The 15,158-nt window shown below is 35.6% G+C and overlaps 1 protein-coding gene across 1 annotated transcript in view; it reads right to left on the reverse strand.

Annotated features, from left to right (window-relative positions):
- The window catches only part of NT5DC1 (5'-nucleotidase domain containing 1), a 126,050-nt gene that overhangs the window by 26,555 nt on the left and 84,337 nt on the right, over positions 1-15,158 (reverse strand). Inside the window, exon 8 of the mRNA XM_085217441.1 lies at positions 11,122-11,219. Coding sequence (XP_085073567.1) covers positions 11,122-11,219 — 98 coding nt within the window. The remainder of the gene's footprint in view (positions 1-11,121; positions 11,220-15,158) is intronic.

A 15,158-nucleotide genomic window follows, 5' to 3' on the forward strand; every position in this document is an offset into this window, starting at 1 on the left:
CAGAAAAAATAATCTTGGAATGCTCAGCATTAGTCTGGCAGTATCATAGAGACACCTGGAATCTGTGGACAGTAATAATATGTAAATTCCTTCTGCAGCAGATAAGAATCAGTTCAGAATGAATGCATTTACTGATGAAGAGAAAAAGTCCTGGGATCGCTAACCCTACCCGGAAAGACATGCAGTATACATATGTAAGTTTAAGATATCTGGACTCCTACATGAGTAATAGAGAAAGACTGAAGAGCAAAGAGGGTGAAGAAGAATGTGGTACAACACTTTTACCTTTTCCTGAGTTTTCAGCTGTGTTCTCCAATATTCTATTTCTCCTATACAAGGAGGGAGAAGCAGAGCTGCTACAAAGCTAGTCAGTTCTCTACCCACCTAAACTTTCCTCAATGTACCGTAAATCCATACTTGCTATTTATTGCAGTTTTTACCTCTTTGCAGTTCTTCCAAGCACTTCATAAACATTAAGCCTCAGTAATTAGAAGTTGGAAACTGGGGCAGAGATTCAGTGTCATATCAGAAGATGATATGACATATGAAGATGATATAACATACAGTATGACTTATGATATATGAAGATGTTCAGGGGGCTGAAGCACCACAGCTACAAAGACAGGCTGAAGGAGCTGGGCTTGTTCAGTCTGGAGAAGGGTGCAGAGATACCTCATTATGGCCTTCCAGTATTTAAAGGGAGATTATAAACAAGAGAGAAATCAACTTTTTATATGGGTAGTGATAAGACAAGGGGGGATGGTTTTAAACTTAAGGAGGGGAGATTCAGATTAAATTTTGGGGAAGTTTTTCACTGAGAGGGTAGTGAGGTTCTGGAACAGACTGTCCAGAGAGGTTGTGGATGCATTGCCCCCGAAGCTGTTCAAGGCCAGGCTGGATGGTGCCCTGGGCAATCTGATTTAGTACTTGAGTTCTAGAGTACTAGAGGCTGACGACTCTGCCTGCACCAGGTAAGTGGAACTTATGATCCTTGAGGTCGCTTCCAAACCAACTATTCTATGATTCTATGATATCAAAGCAGACCAGGTCTCAGTCTAGGCTTTCCTCATGATTCACCCTAGCGTTCTCAGTAAACTTCCAGGTCTTCTAACCAGCTTCTTTCACTACTTGCTTCCAAGAGCAGATCTGATGTCTGCAGTACAAAAAGCAACATGTGCTTTCTGTGAAAAACAATTCTATAAACTAACCTTAATAAAACCTTGAAATTTGGAAGAACACACAAGAGAACTCTAAAGCTTCTTAATGAAAACCAGTACCTTCATGGAAACTATGCTGAAAGGAAGCTTTCTGCAGTGGCTGCCAGTCCCCATCTGCCAGGAATGTACAATACACAAACGTCTATTCTTGCTCTATTTCAAACTGCCACAATCCCAATTTCCAAACTGATGAAAAATCAAACCATAAGGTAACTTTGAAGTTCTCTAAGAAGAAAACAATTAAAGAAAGAGCAAAAAAATAATATAAAACCTCTTTCATCACTTTTGTCTTACACATACGTAATCTATGCCAAATAATTATTTTCCCCTGTTAAGTCATATTGGTCAATCTACCCATGATGCAGGGAATCATCCAAAAATTCACTGTGGAATTCCAGTGGCTTAAGGACTATTTATACGAAGGTTAAGCTAAAAGTCTACCAACCAAACTTACACAAGTTTCCTCTGAGTCCTAGAGCAATGGTAAATTTTACAATTCTGCAGGCATGAGAGAGGCTTGCACAGATCACAGCTTTCTATTCAGCTTTGAACTCTCTAGTTCAATTCAGTTACTAAAATACTGGTGTCTGGTGGGATTTGAGATTCTCTATGGTGCCCTAAGACCTTAATCCATTTGTAAGCTTAAAAGGCATGGTTCTTCCATATATCCTGTGCCACTTCTGCAAGACTTGTGTTTGGGTTCCTTGGGACTTTCAGTAAGCCCTGGAGGCCTATGCTCAGGACACAAGTGCCCCATAGCTTGGATTCTGCTCCAGATGCAGAGACACAGCATAAAGGGTCTATGACAGGAAGCACAGCCACTGCAGATTGCACCATTAAGTCACGTATGGGGCTAATGTACCCTACAGTGTTGGAATTTCCATTTGAGCAATTGTACAGCTCTCCACTCAGTGTTAGTTCTTCATTGTCAAGTTGAGTAATATAGAAAAAATGATGGATAGCTGGGTTAGTTTCCATATATACTGGTTTCTATATCCATTCCTGGTATTGATTGATTGATTTGTCTGTTCTTTCCTTCCCAGAATAGATCTCTGTGATTTAGCCTAGGGAATCACCATTTCAGTGTAGTTATCTGGCAGTTTTTGCTTAAGAGGGAAGCTTACAACTGAATGGCAAAAAAAATCTGAAAACTACCCATCTCTCAATTACAGGATTGGCAAGAAGAGAAGCCAACTAATACATCAAGGGCATAATTAATTTGTAAAGAGAAGTAGAATCTGTGTGAGGTAAGCTTTCCACTTGGACCTTTTCTATGGACAAAATAAAACATATTTGTTCAACCAGCTTATCAGAAATGCACAGAAGAGCTCAGAAGGAAACACATATATTCTCCTAATCCCAAAATAGCAGCTGATTTGCACATGTTTTGTTTTCCTAGTGTTCCTTTCAACCCTTTGAACTTTCCAATTTAGCTGTGACTTGGCAGCCCAGTTCTGGATGGATGCTCTTATGCATGTTAGGAAGTAGAATGAATATGAAAATAAATATTTCATATAACCAGAAGGAATATTTTAAAAAATAATAATTGTTCTATTCTAGAATCCTGTTCAGAGAACTGGATGGTGTCTGTATAGATAATCCATACACTTTCTTCAAATATTTTGTTATTTTAGCATGAGCCCCTGTGTATCTGATGTAAAGGGGCCACAAGCTACTTGATCATTAATCCTACATCATAATATTCTCTTCAGTAAATTAAATTGAATGAGCTTACATTTCAAACTTTCAGTATTTCTATGGAACTGTAAGAATAAGTACTGACAAGGCTTTTCAGAAAATGTCCTACTAATGCTGCAGAAAGAGTTACTTATGCAAACCCCACTACTCTATAGAATGTATTGTGTCTTCACAATCAGTAAGGAGTCTTCCATTAATCCCAGGTCTTTTTCATCATCACATATTTTTAGACTACTATCATAGTACAAACGTGCTCTAAGTTGAGTAGAATCATCAAATCCTTAGAGCTGGAAGAGACCTCTATGGCTATCTAGTCCAACTCCCCTGCAACAAACAGGGACACCACAGCCAGATCAGATTGCCCAGGGCCTGTTCCAGCCTTGCCTTGAACGTTTCCAGGGACGGGGCAACAGCAACATTACTAGGCACTGGAGCACTGATTAGTATTAGAGTACTGACTACTTTGCTTCTAAATCTTGCATGTGAGTACGTTTTCTCAGATACCATGGAATAAAAAATCGTCTCCTCTTAATAAATCTGTTCAGGTGTTGGAGAACAATTTATTTAATGTGCAGAAGTTTGTTTGCTGAACATAGTTGTGTTTGGAATATGAACTGGTCATTAAGGTATTTTGGTTTTGGTTTTGAAAATGCAGACTTAGTTATGATCAAGTTCTGTGGGGATTCAATACCTAAAGAGAACAGGGCTGACAGGCCCTTAGTAGGTCATCTTGCTGTAAAAAATATCTTGATTTTTTTTGGATGAATTGGGTTTCCTATGCATGGGAACTTTTGTACCTTATCTCTCCAGTACTAATGATAGAGTCCAGATGGGACTGTATCATAGTTCCATTCCCTGCTAAAATTTTGAAATAAGAGAAAATAGAAAATGAGTTCAAAATTATGATTGAGAATTTTTCTGCTGATTCTGATTTCTGATAACCTTCCTACCACATGTTTTATGTGTTGAAATATCATTACATAAATATACTATATTTAATTCTATTTGTAGTTTACATCATCATTGCACGTTATTGTTAAAACAATTCTTCTAATTGCTTCTTCTAAATGCTGATATCACCTCTTTATCAATCACATTTAAAGCATCATTATAAGATAAAGATTTTGCAAGATAATTCCTAGAAGTTTGGTAAACTTTTCTAAACATACAGGCTTGGGAGACTTAATTCATAAAATCAGGAAGATAGTTGGCACGCTTCTCTATGAAGAAAGTTACTTCCACTAAAATTAAACCTAAACATGACTTGATAACCAATATCCAATTTTAAGAAATCAGGGGTTTGGAACTGTCTTCCAAAACAAAATGGTACTCTAGTCTACTGCTTTCAATAACTTGAAATAATTACTAAATAATTATTGCATTGTTTGAAAAAGTCAGAATAGAACACAGCAAGTTAGTAGTACCAATTCCTTAAACTTATAAAGGATATATCACTGAACCATAAAAAGTAAATCCATCAGAATTAATTGCAATTCTATTCACCATTCTGAATCTTAGGAAGAGCTAAAAGGATTTTCACAGTCAGGACTCTGATGAAGTTCTTATGCAAAAAATTTACATTAGATATTCTGGATTAGGACATTAGATATTCAGATCTGCCAGAGATATGATTATGGGTAAGTCATTCAACCTTTTTGAGTTTCAATTCCTTGGCACTAACAGAAAAGCTTGTACTTTTTTTTTTTCAGTCATCTGTATATATGGCTTGCCTGTGGACTCCTTGAAGACAGAGGCTGATTCTTATCAGGTGTTTGCACAGTACCTTAAAGAATAGGGTTTTGAGTTTTATTCAGGCCTTGAATATAATATAATATAACAATAGCTAGGATTTTGCAGTAATGCTAATCACTGCAGCTCCTTTTGAAAAATGTAAACACACTTTTCACAGACAAAGAATTCTGTTTTTTGAGTACTTGGCAATTATGCTAAACATGTTTTCCAGACTTAACAAAAGGAATATTGTTTATATCAAGCTTTTTAAAACAGGAGCTTTAGCTTTCTTTGAAATTGCTTTCAGTAATATTCTTATCAGTTTAGTGCCAAACATAGTATTTATTATCAAAAGTAATCAGCTGAAGCAACCCCTGCTGCTACAGAAGCACTTTTTTTTCAGTGTTCTGATTTTTGGATGAATAACTTTTTATTCCTTTTATCTTCTGAGCTACTTTGAAGACTCTACAAATATATAAAGAATTTGGCTTGACACATGTACTCTATTTTTTCTTTTAAAGAAGAACAGGCATTGGAGAATGTATCTTGCAATTCAGCATTTATCTTCATATTCAGGAACAACAACAACAAAAAATCTTATTTCAAAGACTATTTATTTAAAAAAAAAAAAAAAGAACATGTTGTTTGTGAACTGTGGTAGAAATAATGGGGCCTATTTTCCTCTGAAATTATGTCCTGCGGTTGGATTCACTGAATGCCCATGGGGTACAATGTCTCATGGATGCGTTTATAGTAGATGGGTCATCTGTAGCTAGGCTCTCCTGTGTGACCTCTCTGCTGTCTAATAAGGAGTAAGCTTATACTGCAGCCCTGAGCTGGGGCTGACTGACCTTTCTGGTACGTAGTGTCTGAGAATACTACATATTCAGCCTAAAACTCTGTGAATGTTAAGCCATACTCAAGTGTGTTAGAAATTGCACTGTTCACAGAGCTCTGCAGAACAGACAGGACAGAAACTCCTACTGATACATGCCATGGGATTGCATAAATCTCCATCTAGGAAAACAGACTAAATGTTGAAGAATTAGCCTGTTAGCTCTTCTGGCTAATACAGTAGTGGTATCAGACAAAGATGCTTGACAGACAGCATCCAGTCCCCTATCCAGCAGCTGAGACAGCTGATAGCCATGCATGACCCATGTCAGTTAGGAGGGGACATCAGCTGACATTCCAGCATGATTTATGCTCCAAATTTACAGCCTTAGTTAGGGCAGCACAGTGCTGTCCTTGTAGAAACAGAAACTAAACTTGGCCACAAAAGCTCCAGCTTCTGATTGGCAAGTATGTATAAGCAGCTCAGTGACAATCTGGCCTCCAACCACTTCTGAAGCAAATATTAGTAAAGCCCATTCGCGAAAAAAATAAAACCAAATCCCTGCATTCCTTCCCTCGGCAGAAAGCAATGGTTCAGATTACCATGAAAGGGACTACGTCATGGAAAATTTGGCTTCCTGGTTCTTTGGCTACCATCCACTACTACTCAATGGCATTTTACAGGAATTACACAGGCTTAACTATGTCATTGTAATAGTGGTTACATATACAACCAGTGCAAACTGCAGCATTGCCCCTTGCATCATTTTATAGCACAGCTATAATGACAGGAGTCCTTAGGATTTGGATGCAGTGACCCTTGTCCATTCCAACTGATCTGTTCCAACTTGAGATATTCTGTGATTCTATTACATGCTTCCAAGTAGCAATAAAAATTACTTCCTCAATTTCCCACTACCTGATATCTCTGCAATGGAATCAAAATGTTCTAAACACTTGTTTTTATGAGGCAATGACCACCAAAACTTTGAAACTATCAGAGCAAAGGAAGGAAGTTGCTTTTGTTTGTAGCTGTTCTAACGAGCTGTAGGTTGCTTTCAAGAAAATGCAGTCAGGCATTGATCAAGCTGCAAAGAGGCACTTCAGCTGAAGGCATCGTCTTTAGGAGGTAAAAAACCAAAAATTGTCAGAATCTATAACTGATTATGAAGATCTCATTATTTAAATCCTTTCATCATTTACTTAGGCAACCAAATAGTTGCCTAAAAACACATTCCTTTTTCTACAGAAATGATGTATAAAATGTAAATCTCCAGTCAAGAAAAGAGTAGGAAATTACTTCTTACTGGTGTCTTGGGTATAGAACCAGATATTTCATCTCTTAAAATAGCTGATCCCCTTCTGCCAGCAAGATAGAGGGTGTGTTTCTGGTATTAGAGAATTAGGAGAGGCTCAATCTTAATATCATGTTGTAAAAAGGTATAAAAAGATCTAAATTTGAAAACCAGAGTATAAAAATAGATTATAAATTAGTTACAAGTGCCCTTTTCCTTTACAGAATAACCAGAAAATATGTGATAAACAGTGGCAATGCACTACATAGAACTTCTAAATGAGACCTGCATGAAAAGAATTGCATTACTTTCACAAACTATATAAGTGAATGATGCAAGAATATTTGAAAGCTATATTCCTTTATAAAGGTGCAATACCATCTGTTTCAAAATATCCACATTTTTAACAGATATTCTACAGTTTTATTAAAGTATTGAAAATTATTTACTGAGTAGTATTTTGCTGTTCTCCTGCCTTTAAAGAAAGAAAGAAGTCTCAAATAAAAAGAATGACTTAAAAAATAATATGGCTTACACATTTAACATCCAGGGAAATTAAGCCACTTCCTTCCAGATTCCACTACTTGGGCCTGAAATGCCTTGGAATATAAATACATAAAAATAGCTGTATAGGCTTAATCCTGACTCTCCACCCACTTCTACATCCCACCTTTGGCAGTAATCAAGCCCAGATGTTGCAGAAGAAAACTTAAAATGCAGATATAGAACCATGTCTTTCTTATGAAGTCTTGCAAGGCATAATAATTAGATTGTTTTCACCCTACAAGTATGCTGTTTTTTTTTTTTTTTTCTGATTTATCTTTTCAGTTCTTAGCATTTTCCTGTATTTTTAGAAGGATTGAGAAGAATTACTGAGGAAAGCAGTTGAATTGTTAAAATGGCAGTTACAAACAAGAGAATTGGAAAGAAATACAGGACTAAAAGACTTTGCTAAATTGGGGGCTACATCATGTACAAGAGGGAACATAAGCAAGACAGGAATAAGGAATAAGGTAGCCAGGTTGGAACTGTAACTGCAAGTGGGCTATGAATACCTAAGACTCCCTGCAGGAAGGAGGAGAGTCGATTTGCTTCTCTGGGCACTGGAGAAAGGCATACAACATCAAAAAAATATTGCAACCACTGTTACTCCATATGCAGGATCTTTTTTGGCCGAGCACATTTGTGCACATATATATGAAGATATATCATCAAATACACTCTAAAACATGCATTGTACATTCAAACACTGAACATATAACAATACCAGCAACACAATCTTAGCTGATCAAAAAACCTGACCAAAATAGACAATAACTGTTTCTGAGCTGGAAATAAAGAATGTGAACATTCTATTCAGGATCAAGTGAGAATACCCTGTACTTACAGACTTAAAGAAGGTTTTCAGTGAAGTTAGGGCTATCTTTAGCATTTCCATTTTAACTCTGCATTCCAAACAACATATCTGGCAATATCAGAACTGGCCATCAGGACAGTAATTTAACATTCGTTAGCAAGTGATGTGATAAACAGAAAGCTCTGCTGTCAAATGTTACAGAAATCTTGATGTTTTGCAGTATCTCAGATGATCCACAGCTATATTTGCTACCTGTATTCCTTCAAACCCACCACGGAATTTTATATTATTTTTAAGCCAGATGTAGTAATTGAAAGTAAAGGTAGAAAGTTCTGCACTCTCAATGTGGGATTTACACAAACATTATCAACCAGATTCTTAGATCTAATAGCTCAAGATGTTGTTAGTACTTCCATGACTCAATTAAAGAATTTCTCTCTGTAGAAGAAAAAGCAACCTTCTGAATAACAAGTAGCTGGGATAAATTATGGAGTATTTGTATTATGGGAATAACTTTTTTACATAATACTGTTCTCACAAAGTATGTGCTTAAGATACACCTAAGTATAAAAACTGTTTTTCCAGGTAAAACTAAATGTAGCTGTTAAGAAAGCTAGAAAGATATGTATAAGCTGTTCCTTCATTTAACAGAATGGTGCATTGAAAGATAACTCTGCTAAATAAATAATGAAATACTGTGCTTTTCAGTGTCTCAGTTTAACAAAAAGTAGTCACATGATTTTTTTAAGACTTCAAACTGTGTTTCGGTTTCTTAAAATGGTGCATGTCTTGAAACTCAAATGAAGTAGTGATGCACTTTTAATTGCACAGTTAAAATCATTTTCATTGTTCTAAATGGGTTAGATTTTAAAAATGATTTGCCAACTGAAAAACACAACAACAACATTTCTGTGCAACAGTTATCCGATCTCACATCTGTAGACAATGACTTCTTTGTCACATTGTCCGGCTTCTTGTCCTCCTTCAAATGTTTACTGAACACAGTCACCTTTTTGAAATTATTCACAGCAAAGAATTTACTCTCTTCCGTAAGCTTCAAAGACTTCCTCTTAGTAAATCTGCAGCAAAAATCCTTTTATGGATGAATGAAATCCATCTCCAGTTCACAATGTAACACTTGAGGTGTTTGAAATTAAAAAAACATTCCATATTTTTTGCCTTAAGTACACTTATAACATTTGACCTTGTAATAGATGGGCAAATCAAAGGGGTGAAATTATCAGTGCCTGCCCTGAAGCTGTATGTTTATTGTGAGGAACACAAAAGGAGGGCAGCAAAAGATACATTACAAAAGTGTATTATTATTTTGGACATTTTCTCACATAATTATTCACTAAACTTCACATAGTCTTAAACAAGCATTCTGCTGTTTTAAACCATGTCTCTAACAGCTTGTTGTAAAGTATAATTCTTTGCTTTTAATGCTCAGGTTCATTTTTCAGAAAAAGGCCATTTACTGTCCATAAAATACAAAGTTATTAAAAATAAGTCCACTCACAGCTTATTATTTATCCGATGGCTTTATATATCTTTGTGCCACTTATTTATTTGTACAGTAAGACATTTTAATGAGTGACCAACCCTCACTTGAGCAACTTTGCAATGCCAGAAGATAGTGAATGAAAACTAGTGAGTCAGCAAGAGGGTTCCAGGGGATGCTACTTCTGTCTGAATGCAGGAGAAAGAAATAGCTTCATGAAAATTGGTGCTTACAATCACATAATATGATTTAGTTAATTCTACACAATATTTCTCAAAGGAGACAGTAATGTAAAGTCTTTTTCCTCTCTTCTGACCTTGTTGCAAAGAAAAATTTTTGCCTGTCTATTGAATTTACTGAAACTAACCGAAAGGTTCAAATGTTGCTAGCTGGATTACCAACAGGGACACAGCAGGATTTCCCTAGGAAATGAGGCTAATAAGATTGTTTAAAATATCCAAAGTGGATTATATCTTATTTTCAGTTTGCATTATATGAAGTTAAATAAAATGTTTACAGAAATGAGCCTTTTTTACCCTTTATATTTTTCTTATTTTCCCCATTCCATAGTTATAGTTCTCTAAGTATATTTTTTCTAGAATTGTCAACTTGCAATTTCCTAGTTGTATTAAACCTTAAAGATTTCATTTAACATTTTTATTACTAACTTTTCTACATGGATAGAAGAAACATTAAAATGCAGTTTTAACATATATTTCTACTGCTAGTTTTACTTTTACCATAAAAGTTCCACAGCCAGTTATTCTTTTGGTCTGCAAAAGCTGATTTTCCTGTCATAAAATGCTAAAATAGAGTTCAATGTATGCTAATGTATTCTATTTTGGATACAAAAGTTAATTTTTAAGCAGCTTTTAATCATGTTTAAGAGAATATGGAAAAATTAACTGGCTTCAGCCATGTTTCTATTCTTACTTTTTTTTACAACCTTAATTACCTAATGGTTCTTAATTAGGTTGTCAAAAATGCTAAGTGTTTCAGAATGTTTTGACTGAATTGAGTACAGTGGCACTTCCATTTGCCTACTCTGTTGTGATTTAACTAAAGTAAACACATTTAATACTGTCAGATTTCCCTCCCAAATAATTTCCTCTAATCTTGCAATTTTATTTGTACCATTCTTAAATCTTTAAATTTTTCTGTTATGTTTTTTTAACCATATCAGCTCAGCAAAGAATAAGATTCTTAGTGTTTTATTAATGATGCAATATCTGAGCATCAATACCATTTTTAATTACTGTCACAGATTTGTCTTTTCTCACTCTAAATCTTAATTTCTCAGTGCTCCTCAGTCTTAACAGAATTTTTTACTAATATCTTTAGAAGAGACTTGTGTAGAATCCATTTTATTTCTTACAGCTAAATTTTCAAAATATGTTGTTCAGACTATTAGTTTGGTTCAGTCCTCTCATATTTTTTTCTTTTTAACAGATGTAAGAAGATGAGAAGGAAGCCATGACTGCAACTTACCAAGAGTTCGGAAAGGTCTTTGGTTTGGAGTATGGGAGAAAAAGCCAGGTTTCAAAGCATTTGTGATCACAACATCAAAATACTCTTCAAAATCATTTCTGGAAAGCAAAGGAAATTAAATTCAGTAAGGTGTTCATACTTCAGGACAACACTTCACTAAAGCATCCTCTTCTGTTGTGGGTTTTTTTTTTTTTTTTCCTGTATAGAAAACTGTGATTGAGGTGTTTTTTTTAAACAGCAGGAATATGTGAAGTCAAGTGATTTTCTTACAAATGGAATTTCTTAGAAATTTATTTTTCTAAATCTGGATTTAGGGGTTCCATATACTCAGAAACATACTAACTGTACAATTTATGTCTTCTCTTTCTATTTCCAAAAGTGTCCTACAGTTTTCTAACCACTGGCTTTTGAATATGAGAGGGAAAAACAATTTTTAAATTTTAAGTAGTCAATTATAGTAGCAATAGCATTTAGACTGAAACTTTCTTGGTTCTCTTTTGTGGACCTCTGAATTAATGAGACTGTAGCAACCAGAGCTAATTATTGCAGGAATAGACTGGAAAAGTGTGCTGGGCCATGGGTGATATGGCCCCAGCCCCTCACATCTAGCATTTTTTGCGTGGAGTGTTAACTCCAACATGGCTTCCAACTTCTATTCACAGAGCAAACCATGCCTTCTTGTTGATTTACATTATTAAAATATCCCCCAGGGGAAACTGTGAAGACTTGAAGTTTCTGAAGTCTAATGCTTATGCTAATTTTGCACAGACAGCTGATAAAAGCTCCATATCTCAATTCTGAGGTTCAGCGAAGCTACCAGTGGCCAAAGACCATCACTAGTGTCCTGTTGTGAAGAAGGGGACAAACTTTACCTTTTTCTGCCTTCTTTCTTCTCTTTGCCTTGGTCTGGGGAGATAGTGAGGAGAAGCTAAAGCTCACAGCCCTCACAGAAAAATTCAGGGCTGATACAACAGGTTTACCAAGGACACATCTTTAAGGCCAGGTTGTATGGGGCCCTGGGCAATCTGATCTAGTTCTTGATGTAGAGGCTGGCACCCTGCCTGTAGCAGAGGAACTGGAACTTGATGAACCTTGAGGTCCCTTCCAACCCAAGCCATTCTATGATTCTGTGATACCACATACAGAATATTTGATCTGGTTTATCTGTACCTGTCATAAAGCTTCATTGCTCATTCAGAACTCAAGAGCCTTCTACATAACAGCCTTCAAAAGAAATCATATAGTTCTGAGAATATAAATGCAGCAAAGTCTGATTTTATATAGCTTTATGTAACATATTCAGTTTCTCTGATTATTTTATAAGCAGTGGACATGTGCTACAGCCTTTACTTCATTAGCGGCATTGTAAGGTACCTGTGGTGTTTCTCAGATACTTGTTTTGCAAAGTTCATAACTTAGAGGCCTCTGAGATCCTTGTGTCATATTTAGTTGAAGCAGTGAGTAGATCCAAGAGTTGTGAATGTTTTGACAAGCAAACAAGCAGAGCCTGATCACATGCACTTCATTTGTTTAGGAAAACAGACTGAAGAAGAAAACAGTTCTAGCAGTTAAACCATATGGAACACAGACAAAATAGTATTTTTTCCCCTATTTATCCTGTATAGAGTATACAGACTGAATACATATGCATATGTATTTGTTTTCTGCTCTTGAGACTATACATGCCTTATAAAACCTTACTAGCTTCTAGAATTGGAAGTAACAGAAGACTAAATATACTTAAATGAAAATGTCCATATTGTTGGTATCTATTCTATATGTATATGCTGGCTTAACAAGTACCTAGGATGACTCTGCAGTTAATAGGTCTAATTAACCCAGCTAGTGAAGGCTGATTTCATATACCATTTTGTCAGCTGAACCTCTTCTTCAGACTCTACTGCTCTGACTAAATCCCCACTTCACATGTGGCTCATAAAGACCAATAAATATGATTCTCAATCTCCCAGCTGAATCCCATCATTAAATTCAAAATTTTCAAAGTTCATAAGGTCTATCAAAACACTGTTTGATATCTGAACTGTCAAAAACCCATCAATTCAATTAGGTTCGAACATTTCAGCACAGTATATATGGAACTCACTTATGTGAAGGTGCTAAAAAAAAAAAAAAAAGAGACCTGTACACAAGCCAATAGTATTACAAAGCCAATATGAAAAAAATAGGCAACCTTGGGGAACCTTCATGCCACCTAGCATACCATGAGATGAACTCCTGGAGGTGCCAGTTATTCCTACTGTAGGAAGGTTCTTCTTTATTTTAAGGATTCTCTTTGACCTCACTTATTACACCATCCAGCTCATAGCTACAGCAAGAAATAATAACAATTAAGGCTACCTACATGTTCTGAAGTTACTAAAACATAAAATTAGACAAGTATTGCTTACAGTGATTATTTTTTATTATTAGAAAATGAAAACATTCCCCATCTATGACACGCACTTCATTTTAGTAGGAATGTTTCTTTGCTTGGGTGACTATATTATGTATAAGATCTGAAGAATTACAGATATTCTTGTAAGAACATAGAAGTTACAGATGCCCGAGATAAATAGAGGCACTAAAATACTATAAAAAAAGAATAATAAAAGAAGCTTACTGGAAGAAAACTAGCTAACTGTGCCATTTTCAAATAACCTACAATTTTCCAGGAGACTGAGATAACATAAATAAAAATATGAATGCGCTCTCTGTGAGGTTATCTTCAAATTTTTATTTTGTGTTCCAGATTACATTCCAGCCTTAAAATCAAATGCCTTTAATTTTCCTTTCTCAAGGAAAGAACTTCCTTAAGACATAGTATTAGCTTGTTTTATTCAACTTGTGACCATATGTAAACCTTTTTAAGATAAATAGTACAAAGTTGTTTGGACGACTCCAGAAGTTGAATAAAAAGACATCCATCATCAGGTCTTAGGTGATAAGTATCAATAAAGGTAAGCTTCTTGTATTGACATCCAGTGCAAATAATGTTTTCATGGGTAAGGTAAGCTTGAACTTTATTTTGAAAGTGAACACTTCAGGAACATGACATATGTGTGGGAACAATAACTTATTCTTTATGTAAAAAATTCAAAACACAGTGAACAGTCTTTCACAAGATGCAGGTAACTTTATCTTGATTTGTTGAAGAAGATGTGAGGTGTTATCTATGACCTTTTTAGAATCACTGAAAATTTCATTTGCAAAGCTACTTATTTTATGAGCACCTAGAGGTGCTTTTACATAACTACATAATATTCATTATAAAATTTGTTCCAGTTATTGCTTGTGCTTGGTATGGTGGTCTGTGGTTACAGTGAATGGCGAGGACAAAGAGTAGGACTTATCTCACGTCACCATAGCCATCTATAAGTTGCATGCTGAATTCACTGACAGTGATCTATACCACAGGCAGAGTGAAAAAAAATAATATCCACGTGCTAAGACAATTCATCCCACATACTTCAGACATTATTTTATGGTACAGAATGTATTGCCAAGGATGATGCCCAGAATTTTCTCTCCAGTAATCACAAAGGGAATCAAAACAACCAGCTTCAAAAATGTCTAGTTTATAAGTAGTTAACATTGATGAAAAGGTGAATTGATACTCACCTGTGGTGACTACATGATGACAGACTTGCATTTAGGTGTGCTCCTAACAACATTTAAACATTCAACTAAGTTGACCAACATTTTATTTGTAAGTAAGCCTCAAAAGTCACACAATGACACTGCTACTTGTAAATGAACTTCCACTTGTTTCAATAGGCTTATACAGTGATCCCAGTGGTATGTGTGTGATCTGGCTAGGAAACAAGTTCACATTTTATTTCAAAACCTGATTTCTCTTACACTTCCTCTCTCTTTACCTTGAGCTTGTCCTTAGACTGAAAGCCATCAGGTGAAAGCAATTGGGATATTTTGCTCTTTAAATAATAAATCATACACTTAAGAATGTATTTCTCACTGCTGATTTTAAGTGGACAGCAATTTCTTTGCAAAAGGGGAACTTTTTCAAGAAACTGCAAATA

Source organism: Meleagris gallopavo, chromosome 2 (assembly GCF_905368555.1).
Source record: "Meleagris gallopavo chromosome 2, MGAL_WU_HG_1.1, whole genome shotgun sequence".
NCBI classification, from domain to species: domain Eukaryota; kingdom Metazoa; phylum Chordata; class Aves; order Galliformes; family Phasianidae; genus Meleagris; species Meleagris gallopavo.